Source organism: Cydia amplana, chromosome 16, assembly GCF_948474715.1.
Source record: "Cydia amplana chromosome 16, ilCydAmpl1.1, whole genome shotgun sequence".
Lineage (NCBI taxonomy): Eukaryota > Metazoa > Arthropoda > Insecta > Lepidoptera > Tortricidae > Cydia > Cydia amplana.
This window is the reverse complement of record NC_086084.1, coordinates 12097176-12115853: the sequence shown is the minus strand read 5'-3', so window position 1 is coordinate 12115853 and position 18678 is coordinate 12097176. Positions and strand designations below refer to the sequence as shown.

At 38.1% G+C, this 18678-nt stretch overlaps 3 protein-coding genes across 4 annotated transcripts in view; 2 read left to right on the top strand and 1 right to left on the bottom strand.

Annotated features, from left to right (window-relative positions):
- Positions 1-9800, top strand: part of LOC134655021 (ras-related protein Rab-23) — an 80532-nt gene extending 70732 nt beyond the window's left edge. The window contains exons 4-6 of the mRNA XM_063510481.1: positions 7532-7611; positions 8693-8865; positions 9653-9800. Of these exons, the coding sequence (XP_063366551.1) occupies positions 7532-7611; positions 8693-8865; positions 9653-9762 (363 nt within the window). The 3' untranslated portion in view covers positions 9763-9800. The remainder of the gene's footprint in view (positions 1-7531; positions 7612-8692; positions 8866-9652) is intronic.
- LOC134655229 (uncharacterized) lies at positions 6664-7281 on the top strand. Its single transcript, XM_063510680.1, has one exon. The coding sequence runs from the start codon at positions 6683-6685 to the stop codon at positions 7235-7237; it is 555 nt and encodes a 184-aa protein (XP_063366750.1). The 5' UTR covers positions 6664-6682; the 3' UTR covers positions 7238-7281.
- Positions 9801-14777: 4977 nt separating the features above from the next.
- Positions 14778-18263, bottom strand: LOC134655228 (BAG family molecular chaperone regulator 2). Of its 2 annotated transcripts, none has more exons than XM_063510679.1 (4): positions 17693-17960; positions 16558-16700; positions 15778-15890; positions 14778-15062 (listed from the first exon to the last, which is right to left on the bottom strand). In XM_063510679.1, exons 1-4 carry the CDS (start codon positions 17719-17721, stop codon positions 14826-14828), a joined length of 522 nt encoding a protein of 173 aa, XP_063366749.1. In that variant the 5' UTR covers positions 17722-17960; the 3' UTR covers positions 14778-14825. The 2 variants fall into 2 exon arrangements, with proteins under 2 accessions (XP_063366749.1, XP_063366747.1); XM_063510677.1 differs by lacking the exon at positions 17693-17960 and adding an exon at positions 18004-18263 and having other exon boundaries at positions 14779-15062.
- Between the last annotated feature and the right edge of the window lie 415 nt (positions 18264-18678).

The window sequence follows — 18678 nt, the reverse complement described above, 5'->3', positions numbered from 1 at the left end:
TACACTTATGGAAATTTACGGTATTACGACACCCACCCGTAAGTGGGTACTTACGTACTTCCACTGGAGAATCCAATGTTAAAAGTTTGTGAAAACTAGTAGATTGTCGAGTCTCAAGTCGAACGCGACTTACAAGTTTAACACTAATATAAAGCGTTTAGGTATACCTGCGGAGCTTATTGCTTGATATCTCATTGTTGTTTGGGAGACAATACACAGATATGCAAGTTGGTATGACAGGGAGTAATTAAGGTCAAGACAAGATCACATGGATCACACGGACGACGTTGGTAATCCTATACGCCTTTATACCTTTATATCTATCACTAACCTACGGAAAAGTTTTAAGTCCCTCATGGGTCAATTTCACCAAACGAGCATTTTTGTCTAATTCCCATGGAATTTTGAAATACTAACATTACACAAAAAAAATTATGCTGATAATTTGATAAAAAATATAATAAACATTAATTTTCTTATGGGGTAAAAATATTCATAAAACTATAAAAGTTATTTCAATTTAAAATTTTGGTCAGGGCACGGGAATTAGTGTGTCCATGGGAATTAGATTTTACTAGCACGGAAATTAGAACATGGCACAGGAATTGTTTTCTTAACTTATTTTGGTAGTTAAAACTATTATTTATGTATATTTTAATCTACAATAATGTACTTTAACCATACTGAAGCGGCATCGAACATATTTACCTTCTTTAATTTTAGTTTCGGACGACAAATCTACGAAAGTATGATACACTAAAAACTACGTATTTGACTAATCGTTTCCTTGATTTTAATGGCAACTAATCTCTCTTTCTTAGTAAAATGTACATATTTCAAAACAATACCTACTTACATACATACAAAACTATTCATTAAATTAAAAAGTGTCATGATGTATCTGCATGTAGATAGGTACAAGGTGTATGATCTGGTATATGGCCGTATAGGAAATGATACTAAGAAATAAGTAAATAGGGGCACAGTGAGAAGAAGTTATTGTGTAAGTTAATCTGAAGAAATCGAATATGCTGCCTTCATAAATTCATAACACAAAAAATTGTTTGACCACATATGAGGTAAGGTGGGGTAAGACTATCACAGACAGACAGACATGACGAATCCATAAGGGTTCCGTTTTTTGCCATTTGGCTACGGAGCCCTAATAAGGTATCTAATAGTATTACGATTTTAATACCCCCTGGCACTGACTAAAATAACCGACTTGGTTTCCCATTACATCTCAAAACTTTTTTGTAGTAGAAGAACTGCGTTGCGAGACTTGCATCTTTTTACATGTAATGTTTTTGATAGGATCCCATCTCTTTTTGTAGGCTGTCCTTCTTTTCAGGTAATCATACCCATACCATACTGATACTATGTATACACATCTTTATTCATACTCACATCGTACGTCGTAGTGTACCTTTACTTTCCCTACTAATTGTAAGAACTAAAAGGTAACGTTGTTATCGCATATATTTCTATGGGATTACAAACTTATTTATGCAGTTATTAGATCTTTAGAACGTGACTAATATTGCAGTATTATTAGATTTTTATTGGCTTAAAAAGCTAAAACCAAATTACGTTTCAAATTTGGGTATGCTAGAAGTACCTTAAAATAATGATGATCGTGAGTGATTGTGTCAGTGACAAAACTAAGGAATTGTAAAGTGCATTAAATGTTATTTTGATAGAATGTTATTGAGATTTGATGGTACGGCCGTGCCACTTTGTTTTGCTCGACTTGGCGGCGGCACTGCCGTGCCCCCAGATCCTTTGTCCTTCCCCGGGCCTCAAACTATCTCCATGCCAAATATCATCAAGATGATATTGGTTCAGCGGTTTAAGCGTGACGAGATAACAGACAGACAGACAGAGATACTTTCGCATTTATAATATAGTAAGAATAGGATATATATTTATTTTTTCTTGTATTAGAAAAGCTAATTTATAACAACTAATCTATTAAACGAGCAATTCTTGTATATATTTCGGGGATCTCGGAAACGGCTCTAACGATTTCGAATGAAATTTGATCATATATGAGGGTTTTTTGGGGTGAAAAATCGATCTAGCTAGGTGTTATCTCTGGGAAAACGCGCATTTTTGAGTTTTTAGGTAGGTATATGTTTTCCAAGCAAAGCTCGGTCTCCCAGATATTTAAACTTTATACGGTATACGCTGTCAGCTGTCAAATTTACAAAAAAAAAACATTGCAAATTTGATTCATTTTGTTTCATGTAACCTTAGGTACAGGTATTATAATATGTAATAATTCCAGAAATAGTTTTATGATCAATGAATAAGGTAAGGTGGGGCAAGACTAACAGTACAAGGATTCCATACAAGTGATAGTCTTACCCCGGTGTCGTCTTACCCCACCTTACCTTACGTATTAAAATTGCCCGGGTTATTCGGGTCCACCCTGTATGTACTATAGTACTTATACTAAAAAACCGTTCACAAATTTTTGTGCATTCTTTAAGATTTCCTTAAATGCAAAATAGAAAGATATACGTCATATTATTATTACATATAATATATATTCAATGCCAATATACATAAATGTAATAATAATATGACGTAAACATTGCCAATTAACTTAAAGTGCCCCCAATAAAAGATTTGTTGACAATAAATGTAATACTTTCTAATTCCCGTGCCACTTAATCAGCTGTTTTAGGTAAATTTGCTATGGGAATTAGGGCACGGAAATTAGAATTCGTAATAAAAAAATTCGCCAAAAATTTAAATCGTGTTTGACCAAACTGTTATGTTATCGCTTACATAAAGATACATAAAGGGCTCCTAAATATGACAATTGTTATTGAAAAGCTATGTGGAAAATAAAATTTATAAGGGGCATCGAAATTAGAAAAAAATTGTCGCCCACCCGGATTCCAAAATACTTACGCGATTTGCTCAAACACGCCACGGCTTGACGTACATCCGTTTGCTTTGAAAGACAGCCGAATACTGCCAGTACAGGTGAGGCGGGACACGAGGCGGTTCAAATACAGACGTCGGCTGTCAGAGCCCTGTGAGTTTTGCCGACGAAATTGTACTCGCGCGCTCGGACAAAATTTAAACATCGATCACGAGTTATTTACCACAATGAAGTTAATAGTGTATGTGCTCAGTGATAGTAAATATCATCTAGTTTAAGTATTTGACACTAAATTAGTGATACTAATGTAGAATTTTTCGTAGGATTTTTCATTATGCTCAAAAGTAGATTCCGGACAGGGCACGGGAGCAGTAATTTGAGCCTTTAGGTATTTTTAAGTGTACTCTAAAAACCAATTAATCAGTGAATTCTTATGGAACTCGGTGTGAAAGTGTGACTTCTTTATGTAAAAAAAAAATGGTAAGTATTATCTGATGCTAACCCGCGATTTTCATCACGGACAGAAAAAAAATCGTGTTCAGAAATTGACCCTCATACACCTTCTGGGACATCTTATTTAAAGAAGCTTGGAAGACAAATTTAAGAAACGAACGAGTGAATTTTCCTTTCAATCTAAGTATGGCATGGCAGTGTAAGTGAGACCATCAGTCGGCTACAAAGCTGCAGGCATGTAAAAACCGATTGTCGCAGCTGGAGCCGGTCACGCGCCGCGGTCGACATAACGTGGCCAACCGGTTCTGATCGATTCGCATTGTCGCCTACAATTACCTGGTGCTTGTCAATATCCGTCGACGTGTTCGCACTTTATTCAACGATACTATTAAACTATGCTCCATTTAATTTAAAGTCCGACTTTGCTAAATCCGAACAAAGCCCCATGAACTGATTTAGGGACACGTGACTCTATATTTTAGAAGGTACACTAGATAGCAGGGGCGTATTTACCCTAGGGCCAAGGGGGCCATGGCCCGGGGCGGCAGCCGCGGGGGGGCGACGAAGCCGCCCCCTCGCGGTTTTTTCTGGGCGCCTTTTATAATAAAACTTAGCTATATCGCTAGAAATCTGCGGCGCCGCAAACCGCTTTGCAGCGTCGCCCGCCGCACCGCAAAATTTAGCGGTGCGCGGCGCCTCGCGCGGTGCCGCCGAGCGGCGTGCGGCGACGCGTGCGATGCCGCGCTGCATAGTAAAAAATAAAATTCGACTACCAGTTGTTTGATCAGACATGGATCCCTTCATAGCGATAGCGGTTCGCCAAAAAACGCTGCAAATGGTGTTAAAGGTATGAAAATCGGTACGATTGATCTTTAGGACATTTGAAACAATTTGACCCGAAGCACCAACAAATAAAAAAAGCGGCCAAGTGCGAGTCGGACTCGCCCATGAAGGGTTCCGTATTTAGGCGATTTATGACGTATAAAAAAAACTACTTACTAGATCTCGTTCAAACCAATTTTCGGTGGAAGTTTACATGGTAATGTACATCATATATTTTTTTTAGTTTTATCATTCTCTTATTTTAGAAGTTACAGGGGGGGGGGGACACACATTTTACCACTTTGGAAGTGTCTCTCGCGCAAACTATTCAGTTTAGAAAAATATTATTATATCAATATTAGAAACCTCAATATAATTTTTGAAGACCTATCCATAGATACCCCACACGTATGGGTTTGATGAAAAAAAAATTTTTGAGTTTCAGTTCGAAGTATGGGGAACCCCAAAAATTTATTGTTTTTTTTCTATTTTTGTGTGAAAATCTTAATGCGGTTCACAGAATACATCTACTTACCAAGTTTCAACAGTATAGTTCTTATAGTTTCGGAGAAAAGTGGCTGTGACATACGGACGGACAGACAGACGGACAGACGGACAGACAGACAGACAGACAGACATGACGAATCTATAAGGGTTCCGTTTTTTGCCATTTGGCTACGGAACCCTAAAAACGAGAGGAGTTATGACGTCATCTTTTTTTGTGTAGAATAAAAAAAAATGTTTACAAACCTATCGTGTGTGGTATTACACGAAAGGTCTTTCTGAGCCAATTCCAAAAATATATCACATCATTACATTTGAGTATTTTTTTTAAATTATAATAAAACTATTTTTTCAAGACATACCAAGTTTTATCTTCTCCAGATACAATACCGTTAACTTTTTTTTTGTAAAATATACCTCAAATTATACCTAATCACCTCATGTCTAATCCTAATAAAGCAATTTTGAAAATATTTACATTTAGTATTTTTTTTTATTTTAAATATCCTCATATTACGTATAATTTGAGGTATATTTTACAAAAAAATATTGAACGGTATTGTATCTGGAGAAGCCCAAACTTATTGGTATGTTTTGAAAATTATTTTTATTATAATTAAAAAAAATTACTGAAGTGTAACATATATTTTTAGAATCGGCTCAGAAAGCCCTTTCGATTAATAGCACACACGATAGGTTTCTAAACATTTTTTTTTTAATTCCATACAACAAAAAGATGACGTCCTCATCTCGTTTTTTTTATTTGTTGGTGCTTCGGGTCAAATTGTTTCAAATGTCCTAAAGATCAATCGTACCGATTTTCATACCTTTAACATCATTTGCAGCATTTTACTGAATTTCTCGGTGTACCGCCAGCGCTATCACACGACTGCTCTTGCTGTTGTTAAGAAGGCGCAGAAATAAAAAATAATTGAAAAGAAAAAATTGGGTGAACCCATATCTTCGTATAATGAATGAAGATGGAAATCATTTCAAAAGAAAATACGAGGCGTTGAAGATGACTGAAAATAAATTTTATAACTATTTTCGAATGTCTGTGCCATGTTTTGCAGAACATTTAAGCAAAATATCACCTCGACAACAGCAAGAGCAGAACACGTGTGAAGGGATTCATGTCTGATCAAACAACTGGTAGTCGAATTTTTATTCTTCTATGCAGCGCGGCATCGCACGCGGCGACGCACGCCGCTCGGCGGCACCGCGGCGCCGCGCACCGCTTTGAGGCGCCGCCGGGCGGCACCGCTAAATTTTGCGGTGCGGCGGGCGACGCCGCAGAGCGGTTTGCGGCGCCGCACGGCGGCGGCGGCGTCGCACCGCTGACATGTGGCCGGGCCCATCAGCGAAGAGCGCCTGAATAGCTTAGCTCTTCTTAATATAGAAGCTGAGCTGACAAATGTTTTAAATTACGACAGCGTCATTGATGATTTTGTCAACCAATTTGTACATAGGAAAACAATGTAAATGCCTATGTGAGTAAATGGTAAAAAGGTTTAGTTTTTTTTTATTCCACACCCCAAAGGTACTTGTTGCAGGTTTTTTTCCTAAATAAAATACTTTATCGTCACTGATGAAGGGGGGCGGCAAATCAAAATGGCCCGGGGCGCCAAATTTGTAAATACGCCTCTGCTAGGTAGGTACTAAGTATACTTACGTAACTCTTTGGTCAAGTAGCCACTAAGCCAGATACTAAGTGCATGCCCCAATTTCGTCTTAACAGTTAGTCCAGAGCATCTTCTGCTATTGCTTCGAAGCCTAAAGTCTTCCTCCGTGGTAGTCTTGACCCTATAGGGTTTTTTACATGAATGCATTAAAATGCTTACCTATTTTATTTATGTTTGGTTCTCGACATGCTGATCGCAAAGATAAAAAGGTCACGTTTTAACATCCGTGCTATAACTAGCGCAATTCATTGATAAGTTCCTAAAATAATAGCACCAATAAACACTCGGTGTTATCAGTCACCATTTGGACGTCGCAAAACAACGCGCAATGTGTAATAAGCGTCTGATTCTGGTTTTGGCGGTGTTATTTGTAAATTGTGAAAGTTCCAGAGAATCTCAATGCATCGATTATTACAAAACGGGAAATAACTTCGATCTGAGTACCCTTCAAGGAAATTGGTACGCTGTGTACTTCTGGCCACCGAACAGCCGACAGAGAAAAAGTTGTGAAGTGATTAATTTCAAAAAGTCATCTCAGGATGAAGTAAATACACTCCAAAATGCTTGCTCCAGGTCTAATGTATCGGGGAACACGAACGTTGTACAGTCGTCTTACGTAAACAACGTTGGGAAGTTGACTACAGTCACTTATTACGGAGATAATGAAGTTAAATCTCTATACCGGTCGTGCGATCGAATCTACAAGTATTTGTTCATACCTGTGAAGGATAATTATGTGATGGGCATAAACTGTTCGTCGGGTGGACGGGGCGTGCTTCTGGCGAAGAGATTGGAGTCGGCTACTGAAGTCCAGAGGACTGTTGAGAGCATAGACGTCATGACTGGAAGAGAAGGGAGCCCGGATTGTTCTCTAAAACGTTGATTCGTGTGACAATTTACCGGGGCAATAAAACTTAACCAAAGATCAACTTTCAACCTTATTCTCACCTTTACCTATTTAAATATACTGTAATTCTATGGGCTACCCCAGTTGAACCTATTTTAATACTGTGTCTTATTTGTTTTTATTATTTTTGTAACCTACCTAAGGTTATCCTAAAACAATAACCCAGATATCCAGGTAATAGCATTGTAAAGTATATTTGTTTAATAGTATCTAATTGAAACGGAAAAGGCCAATTCTGTATTTAAATCAATTATTTTAATTTACTTTCAGGTGGAGAATGAATGTGGAGAAATCCCGACCATCATAGTTCAAAATAAAATAGATCTAATGGACCAGTGCGTCGTCGGACCGTGAGTATCTTTCATCATTATCGTTTACCTAAATATATAAACATCGTCATAGAGAAATATAGTAAGACAAGAGTGCTCACTCCATACATCAGTTCAGACTATTAATTTCAGTGTCTACATCTAGCATCGAGTAGCGGAACTATCAGTACTGCTACTTGACAATAGATGTAGCAGTACTGATAGTTCCGCTACTCAATGCTAGATGCTAATAGTCTTTTTGGTACTAAAACTGATGTATGGAGTGAGCACTCTATGTATTTTTTTCTCTATGACATCGTGTATCCGCTAAAAACATGCATTCAATGAAACCATCATGGAGCATACATTACAAATCTATATAATTCGGATAGCGAGCGTAGCGAGTGAATCTAATTTAGAATCTTGAGCGTAGTAAGGGACTCAAAAGCGCACGAGATGTAAATAACTTTGATCTCGTGTAGTTCACAAAACTTTTCACCTCAGCAGTGAGAACATATTAGAGAACCCGAAAAATGTATTCCTTCTTCATCACTTACCTCTATTCACTCATGTTTTCTTAAGATATACCAACAATTAAGTTTTCACCTCAGCAGCTCGAACAAGGGTACTTTTTTGTAAATTATATTTAATTATCCAATTAATTGCTCTATCATAAACCTACTTCGTAACAAGATCCCTTGGCGAGGAAAAAGTAAAAGAGCACCTCTGTCTATCCAACTACGTCTCATTTAATTTGCCATTAGTTAAGGGAGACAAGATGTCAGGGTGTGTGCATGTTGTCCCTTACCCAACATATGGTAGAAACCTGCGTATACGTACCTACGTCTGCGACGAAATTTAAAAGTAAAAGAAATTACATACCTACCTACTTAAAATGCGAAGTCTTCCCAATCCGCGTTCGGCTACTATGGGGCTTATAGCTCCAACCAGTGGAACCGCGATGATTTATTTATTTATTTAAACTTTATTGCACAAAAGAAAAACTTATCGTACAAAAGGCGGACCAGTCAACCTTAAGGCAAAGCAGAGAGATTGTGGGCGGTGCAACTGCTATTGCCTGTGATGATGACCAGTAATAAGACTTTCATTACTCTCTTTGTAGCGACGAGGCAGAGCTAGTGGCGCGTGCGCTGGGCTGCCGGCTCATGCGTGCTTCAGTGAAGGAGGACGTGAACGTCGGTGCCGTGTTCCGCGCGCTGGCGGCGCGCTGCCTGGCCGACCAGCGGCGCGACGACGAGGACATGCCGCCCTGCTCCGTCACCACGCCCGTCATAGGTCAGTACTACCGGGGAATGTCAGTGTATTCAATCCACTCCACCATAGTAGGATGCGAACCTTTCACGCAAATGATAGACGCAGATAGTACCGTTTTCCGCACGTCATACGACAACAGGCTGCTTTGCGCTGTCATCACTCCTGCTATGCACAGTACCAACAAATACTAGAGTAGGTACGAGAACATAATTCACTTAAGAAAGCGACAACATGGAACATATTATTATTGTTTTCCGTGAGCGCCAATATACCTACTATACTCATATTATCGCAAAATGCACTTACCTAAGTACAACAATGATCTTTGGCTCCGAAAGTGAAAGTTCACTTACCGAGTGTCGCCACAAACGGCCCATGTAGGAGTTAAACACCTTGTTCCAAACTTTCTTCCGATCAGCGCTGTCCACTTACGTAGTTACAAGTACACACTTCGAAGTGCGGCTATCTAGTGAGCACACTGGTTTGGGAGTTTTAATTGATGCCATAAAAAAGCATCACTATCTCACTTGTTCTACTTATAATAATCTATATATTCCATAAGACGCAGTCTTAGTCCAAGTTTGCCTGATTTGCTCCTTTCGTCAACCACAAGTTTTCTTGATAGACCAGTTATAGGGCATTTGTTTGTATTGCACTTGACGCTTCTCTCGAGGCGCAACCACTAATAATTTCCCAAACAGGAATGACCTAAAGGATCCTTAGTTTGGTGTTAGGTTTCAATTCATCACGCTTTCTTGGGATTCTTCATCATTCGGTCAATTTTTGAAGTTTGGTTTGTTATTTGCAGGCAACTTCACGAACTTGAGCAGCAATGGCACAATACTTCTGCGGCCAGTGAAGGCGCGGCCCGGCGGCAAGAAGAAGAACGTACTGAGAAACGCTTGCCGGATACTTTAACTCGACCAACGTACCTTGAGACCAAGAACTAGACGCCAGTTGGCGTGACGAGCTGAAAATGTGACGATTTTGACTCTAGCGGTTTAGCGATCAAACGTAGCCGGCGTAACAAATCATCATATGGTTATTTCGGTACTCTGCTATATACTTAAAACAGTTTCCATCGTATATGGAGGTCGAATACCTTGATTTATACACTGGACTAGACACCCTGGACCTAGTTTTGTGAAGCTACAAGTTATAATTTTACAGGTGTAAACCGCGCTTGACCTTTTGAACAGTGTTGCCTGTTTTAAATAATAAAATTATAGCTTTACATGAAATGGGATCTAGTTATGTTCGTTAACAAACATTTATGATTATAAATTAGACGTAGGTTAGTTGTACGCGTGTACATATGTGTAGTAGTTGTGTATAAATATTTGCGATGTGCAATGAATACCTAATATTAGTTTAGATACCAACAAAATTATTATACTTATAACTATAGGTGTATTATTGAATCTGATATAAAATGAAATGAGATTTACTAAGATGTCATTGTCACTGTAAACTTATAGCGAAAAAGGTACAGACTCCTCTAGTAATACATTTATAAGAAAATACTAATTTACTCTTGAAACTTAGTCACTATTGTTCATATTGATAGATCCATGACATTGAATCATGTAAATAATCATATTGTAAAAAATGTGGAAATAAATTATTTTTTATAACTGCTATTGGTGTTATTTTTTTGAATAGAAGAAAATTACTCGAGATAATACTGAAGATTAAGAGTAAAATTTTTAATTAAACGCACTTATATAATGTTACATATTTTATTAGATATTAGAATATAAATAAAGAGGTACTTTGGAGTTTCTTACAGTACAAATTGCTTTAAGCAAGCCCGCCACTCCGCTTGGCGGCCCGAGAGACGACCACACCCGCGTGTCGTATGAATCTGATAAGGGGTTGTGCACAAATCACGCGAGGTATTTTCGGCTACTTTTTGACCCCCCACCCCCTTGGTGATATTTTGTGAGGTTTTTGGCTAACCCCCTCCCCCACATAACCTCACGTGTATTTTCATTCGACCTAATTTTAAGATACGCTCTCCAAAATTTCGTAAAATAGACTCGCTATTTTGAAGTGCGGAGTGAAGATGTAATAACGAAACCGAGAAAAAGTATCCACTCATGTGGTAGGTATTTTTTCTTAGTTTCGTTCACTATATAGAAAAATACACGTGAGGTCTCCTTATACCCCCTCCCCCAACGTGATCTGTCGTGATTTTTTCGTGACCCCTCCCCCTATCGAACCTCGTGATTTGTGCACAAGCCCTAACTCTACAAGTGGTACAAGTGTCCTAATACAAGTGGTAAGCGGTACACGATGTTACCGCTTGTAGCTACAGGTGTGCAAGTTGCGGAAAGTTTGCAAACAGTTGGAAAAGTTCCCGGAAATTCCAGAAAAATTAATCAGGAATCAAAGAAAACATTCATTTTGGACATAGGAAATTTCGATTCTCATACAAATATATGAGAAGTTTCCGAAATTTTTCCAGGTGGAAATTTTGCAATTTTGGAAACTTTCCGACGGCACATCAGTACTTGTAGCACGAATTACGACCAAAAGTCACTAACAAATCAGGGGTCCAAGACCGATTACTATCAAACAATTATTATCACCGGAACCTACGTTCCTTTTTCGTCTCCCGGACACCTAACCTTAACACTAAGTACCTACTTACATTTTTTATAGCTTTAGCATTATCAATTTCGTTAATTAACATCAAAAAGGCAATTTTCCATATCAATCAAAAGACACCCAACTCGCATTTTTAGTAAACCAAAGGGATCCTAACAAATGGTGTAAATCACATCGAACCAGGCAATGCAACTTTAAACACAAAAATAAGTAACATTTGTTCAAATTTAAATCTAGCTATAATATACGTATATTACATATAAAATTATAAAAACGCTATAATAATGAATGCTTTACTCGTAACCATCAACCGGCAAGAGTTGTTGACTCTTCCGCGAAACCCAAGTCCTATTCAGTCGCACCTTTACTAACCAGACAAGGTAGGAATTATCTAATGACAATCACTAGCATCAAACTTAAGAGGGGCTATCAATCTTGAACTGACACACAATTACAAATCGACTATAAATAACAACGTTGAATCGAAAAAAGCTAAAAACCATAGAGTTCGACTGTTAACTAACTTCATGTTAAACTTTTGGGATCACTTCTCGAAATCTACTGTTCCCAATGTGAATTAAAGTGTTCACTAAAGTAACACAAAACATTACATATAAATACGCTTCTTTTACTAACATTATTCACTATTACTTCAAAAGAAACGTAAACTGTGAGCATAACCTGCAGTTATCGATACGTTCCTCCTGTGTTGGCAGTATTAATACCAGTCTTTGTCCCACTCCGTATGATCATGACGGCCATATTAATAATATGTGTCTATGCATTTTAGACCTTATATCTAAGTAATAAGGTTAAGAACGTACACATTATCAAATATGACCATATATGAAATTCCCCTTCATCAACATCTTAACTTTTTAACAGAACGAATGGAATAAAATCCAAAAAGAATACTAAAACTAATGAATTTATATATTGGTGAAAATGTAACTACAAAATTTCAACACAAGCGTCTAAATAAGTTTAAGACTACCGCATTATAGTCAAAAGACTAACATAACAGTTACATTTCTGGTCCGTATACTTAAGAATGAAAAAAATAATGCTATTTATTTAACACAAACAACTTGGAAGTATGTCTAGAGACAACAAACTTTGAATAAATAATTTGCCTTTTATTGCTGAATGTTCAAGTTTTAAGAGAATAACGATATCGAGAGCGAGACATTGTCGGTCGGAAGGCGATGCAAATACACCCGGCCTTTCTCTTAGCACTTGATTTTTATGTTAGTGTACGACCTGGGGCCTATTTCTCGAACGGTATTAGTCTAATATTATTAGTGTGTTGTCATGGCAACCCATACGATTTGACAGTTTGTGGATATTAGTCTAATATCGTTCGAGAAATGGGCCCCTGAACGAAGTGTCGCTGGGCGGAGCGTACGGCGTTTATGTTAAACAAATGCAAACGTACGTGAGCGGCAAGCGGCATGAATGCAAGCTGAACAGAACATTTTGCCGCTGCCCGCCCCGCTTAACGCTCAGCCGGACGCTCGCTACTCAAATCTTGCACATACCTAGATACCGAAGGTTTTAAAGCAAGACAACGCACATGAAGACAAAACGCACCACAAAATCACTTGACACTTTTAGTGCCTAGTGCCCCATTTCCAACACAAAATGAACACACCTAGTGTGTTCTTGGCAGTGAATGTGCAACGGGAGCCGCTTGAGCTAGCCCTACTAAAATTGTAAACATACAATTGGAGGGGAAATGCAAATTAACAAAGCATCAAATTAAATGAACAATTGCATTTGAGGCTTGTTTTGTAACTTGTAATGAGAAAAGCAAGCAGATTGAGTTAAACTATGTTTTTTTATATCCATACTAAAATGACAATTCAATAGAATCTTAATACGGCCGAGGCACGTCTCCACCGACCGAGCTGCCTCGCGCGGCAAATTCCTCGCGAGGCGGCGTTGTTCTGTGTGGACCCGCCTAATGGACCAATTTTCAACTACAATGCCACATTGATTAAACAAATTGAGGCAATCGAACTGTAATTTTAGAATCTGAGATATAAAAACACGGCATAATAGGCTGTTTGCTTGTATTACAAATTACAAGCTTCTATAAAACGGGCCCCAGCCACACCGCAGGCGAGAAATATCGGAATCTTCAGATACACAACTATGTTGTGGAAACACGTGAACACCGACATTGCAATACAAAATGGAAGCTTGTCAAGACTACCGTAACGATAATAAATAATACTAAACTATAACAGTGACACTGCTGCCCAATGTCTGCCACGAGACACAAATAATATTGAATAAACTTTTCACATGTTAATCTTTATGACGCCGATACAAAGTTCAATTTTGCCTGAACTGTGGACAGTGTGGACGTTTATTCATGCATGCAAAGTTAGGCTTCTTTAGTTAATTTCCTCAAAGCATTTAAGCAGTAAAGTTTTTTGTTATATGGAATTTCCTATTAAATGTCACCTCTGTAGTAAAAAGGTATTTTTACATATGTATAAAAAAAAATACCTTGTTAATTTAGCATTAGATAAAGGGTAAACAATCTTGACAGTGAATAAATGTCATATACTAAGAAAAAGTGACCAAGGCCTCCAGTGCCCCAGATTTATTCAAAGTTTATAATTTATAGTAGTGTGTCTACTTGAAATAAAAACAAATTAAAATATTTTCTGAAAATAATTTAAATTGTTCTAAAACAATCTTGATCTTGACAGTATTTTTACTGAAAAGTAAGTCGCAGCAATTATATAGAAAGGATATATATTTACGTTCTTTTAATTTCATAAGTAATAGTTACAATTTTTTTAAAGCGTTTTTCAAGAAACAAGTAATTGTTACAATTTTTTTTAAGCGTTTTTCAATAAAAGACACTTCAAGATTGACCCTTTTTCTAATGCTAATAAAACGAGGTATAGTTTGATAACTAATGTAATCTATGCAGTAAAAATGGTCGTCAAAAGTTCATGTTTAACACTCCAGTTAAGTACTACAACATACAGAGAGCCAGGTACCTACTAGGAATCACGTCAATAACTCTTTGGTTGTATGTGTCGCAAAGCTTGAAGTTACATGTTCTAGGGAAATAACCAACAGTGCCCACGTGAAAGCCTGTCCGTATCTGTGAACGCTAGACAGAACCCATCCTTTATAAGGCATAAGGGTGTCAGAAATTATGCAAAATTGAACCCGATCACTCTGAAATAAAGTTTATAAAGGCTTAACCTCTCAGTTCCCAGTGGCTCCAATAGAAGTCGGAATTGTATGGATTTGAGAGGTCCTGGGAACTGAGAGGTTAATAGCTTTTCTGGTACGATTTTTTTTAACCAAACCCGCTATCCAGCAGTGCCAACTATACAATAACAAGCTCACGAGCACGAGGTGACGTTTTTCTTAGCGAAGTAGTCCATGAGTCCCTGCAGGCGTTTCTTGACGCGCTTCTGGTCGTCGAGCGTGCAGCCCAGGATGGCGGTCTCGAAGTTCTTGTCGCTGGCGGCGGAGTCCGCGGCGCTGGAGCACGCCGCCATGTAGGCCTGGCAGCGCGCGTGCGCCGTGCACGCGTCCTCCTGCACGGACACCACTAGCTGGTCGATGTACATGTTTACCTGAAATTACACTTTTGGTTAGCCTGGCAAGAGTGGCAGTCAATTTCGTCAGCAGAAATTTGGGATTTTTTTTTAGTTTGTCTGCGCACAAGTCGCTAAAGCGTTTAATTCCATTTTCATTCTTTTTTTTTTTGTTTTTTTTTTTTCAAATAATCCCTTTCTTAGTGGAGCACTACAACATTTTTTAAGGGCCTAATTTCAACGGTTTACGCTGTGTGTTGTCTGTCAGTATTTAAGTAATGGAACTGTTATATATATTTGGATTTAGAAAGAAAAGCTGAAAACGTTTTTATGGTATCGTCTTGGGTCGTCCCATTCGTTTTTCGTCAAGTTCTTAAATTAGTCCTATTCTGCTTTCGTCACCCATTCTACATTCGTCACAATCGTCGGTGGCTTTCAAAGTAGAATGCATGACGAAAGCAGAATAGGACTAATTTAAGAACTTGACGAAAAACGAATGGAACGACCCAAGACGATACCATTTTTATTGACCCAGTTTTAGGGTATTTTTATATGTAACATAACTAACATATCTCAGGGTGGTATTCCACCTGTCCAATATAAGATCAAATTTGTATTTGCGTCTCACATTTTGCTTAAGCAAGTGAGAGATGAGACGTAATGCACATTTGATCAAGTAATGAACAGATGGAATACCACCCTCAAACACAGCGTGGACGTTTCTGTGCAAGTGTATGTGTGTCAGCTTATGTACCTGGTGCAGAGCCTCCTCCTGCTGCGGGTCGCGGTCGGTGCGCACGCACACCTCCACCGTCTGCGCGCGCGCCAGTATACGCTCCGCGTACCGCGAGATGTCGTCTTTGTCACCTGTACATATACATTAGACAATCACACTCTCTCTCACAAATACAAAAGAATATAGATAATTAATAGCGGTTCACCATTTTTAATTGTTATTATGTATCTCCTAGACTCTCTGCGGAGAAGAGTTCTAGAATGGATGGGGCCCAACACATTCCACGACTCCTCTCTTTCCGAACAGACTCTATTTTGATATCCGAATTGATCTAACTGATCCATTAACAGCTATTTAAAGAAACCTTCAACAACTGGATTCACGCAAAAAGTAGCAATTGCATAGTATTTTTTGTTTAGTAAAATACACAATCTAAACCACAAATATAAGGTCACCTTGACCAGAAATACAGTTTACATATCTAGTTACATGACAACAACTAAAATAATTGTAAACCACAAGAGGCAAAATATTAACTTGACCACATATGTACACACAGAATTAAATTGTATTTTTTTTAACCACTACTATCTATTTCGACAGTGATAAGTTATAAATTTATGAATTAGTCACAAAACAAAGTAGGTACCTACTTAAATGTACAAAGTAAACATTAATAATAATTATGATAGTGAAGTACCGATAATATGAATTTGGATATCGCACAAGCATTGTATGTAGATAATGTTAAAGCGTTTATTTAACAGGCTACAAAAAGTAAATATTTCCATATCTTACATTCCGAGACATCTGCCAGCAGCTCCGAGTGCTTGACACTGTCCAATGTGGAGAGCAGGGAATCTCGTTCCTCCTCAATGCGGACTGTGTCTCGTCGGAGACGCTCCACGCGCATCTCCACCTGGTCCAGCACTGCTATCAGCCTGTAGATATACAATATGTTATTGGTTTATGGCTAAAACTGTGGTACTTTAATATTAACTTGTCAATATTTGATGGCAGTTGTGAGCAAGTATTTTTGTTTTATAAGTAAATACCTTTTAAAGATAAGTATGTTATGATAGTATGATATGAATTATGAAGTATGATAAGATAAGATGAGACGTTCCAAAGATCATGTGATCAGGAAGGCTCTGGAAAAAGGCAATGGAAGACACAAAAGCACGTGGCTGGCTACCATAACCCGTGACTTGGAGCAAGCGCAACTTACAGATGCGACAACCCAGGACAGAATGTCCTGGCGCCTTAGAACGAGGAGAGCCGACCCCAAATGATGGGAAGCGGCAAGGAAGAAGAAGAAGAAAGATAAGTATGTTGCAAAGCTTTGGTTTCAAGCTTTCAAATCATGGCTAACTTTTTTTATTAAATGCTTTGTATTACAGTTTATAGGTCAAAACCTTTGTCACCTAACTAATTGGATAATATAGCGCTCTAGTGTACATAATTTGATTATTTAGACATCACATCAATATTAAGTTTACGCTTTTAAGAATGTGACACTATTCTGTTTTGGGTAAAACAAACATGCAATGAAACCAAAGCATTATAAACAGGTAAATAGGTATTCAGTCCTTATGTGCTGAACAATAAACTGGCATTTTCCCCATTGATTCACAATATGTATAACTTTAATAGTTCTAGAGTGCACTCTTTTACTGTGTGTGTGCAACTTTCACTTAAGGAACATAGTAAAGAAAGTTGCCTATTGCATATAATTCTACATCTACATACATAATTACATTGATCTAATCTTAACCATTTTTCAAAGCTTCTACAATGACTTGATGTTCATGAATTATAATCAAAATTATAATAGCCAGCCTCATCAATAATCTGCAGTTATTGCAGACACAAATTAACACACAATCCATGATACAATTCGCACACTAACAGGCACGATAACGAGTTCAATCACCTCCCGACAGGCGCCAGTAACAGCTCCATGTGGCACTTTCACAGACCGCAATCACTTAAACGCATATCTACGTATTGTTCTAACTACGACGCTTTTTTATATCGCTTTAATGAGCATGCTGTTGAGAGCACATGTTATTTAATCATTTTGAGACATAGCAACAGAGTTGAGCGAAGCGTAGGCGGCGACTAGGCCTAAACAACGCGTTGACCAATTTCGGACGTGGTACATACATAACACGATGTTATCTTGAGATCTACTGCGCAGAAACCGATTAATCGATTTTTGGGATAAAGGACATTGAAGGTGACCTGTCTTTTGGAGCTTGAGTTCCTAAAGCCGTGGATTCGTCAATAAGCGGCAGCCGCGACCCTTCGCCGGTGTAGCTCCAGTCACTCGTGTACTGATCCACTTCCATTGTAGATGTTTACGTTGCCAATGTTCAAGACTAGGAAATTACTTGTTCACACAGATAATGATTACAATAGTCGGATTATATGAAATGTAAATAATAAACAGCTCGAGTTCGGTCTCTCACTTCACAATTTTTTTACACACAAACGTCAGTTTTGCAGCTGGAACAATGAAACGTCAAACGAAAAATCTATCAGTGTTGCCAACTTGGCATAATTGATGCCAGTTCTGGCATATTTTCACACTTTTTGTAACAGACTACCGCAGTAATAGACGAGAGTACTGATATTTAAAGAAATGTTGACGCAAAAGGTTGAGTTCCCATAAGAAAAATAAATATCGCGCCTTTTCTACTTACAAAGTGGGTGTGCCAGCCAGAGTGTAACTATATTTTTGGTTGTGCCTATTTTACATTAGCCACTTCACATTAAATTTGACAGCACAAAGGCTTGTTTTAAATTGTTTCCAAATTTTCCAACATTTGCCATTCTTGTCACAATTAAATCGGGCTATGCCTTCTCTGCATCAACAGCTACAAAGTGTGGAGAACCACTATAAACGTCACGTTTAAA

Excerpts from the sequence above, each read along its gene's own strand:
- LOC134655229 (XM_063510680.1), top strand. The coding sequence starts at position 6,683 with ATGTGTAATAAGCGTCTGATTCTGGTTTTGGCGGTGTTATTTGTAAAT.
- LOC134655228 (XM_063510677.1), bottom strand. The coding sequence starts at position 18,110 with ATGGAAGTGGATCAGTACACGAGTGACTGGAGCTACACCGGCGAAGGG. Across the intron at positions 15,891-16,557 it reads GCTGGCAGATGTCTCGGAAT|GTGACAAAGACGACATCTCG; the intron begins GTAAGATATGGA and ends GTATATGTACAG. Across the intron at positions 15,063-15,777 it reads AGGAGGAGGCTCTGCACCAG|GTAAACATGTACATCGACCA; the intron begins GTACATAAGCTG and ends GTGTAATTTCAG.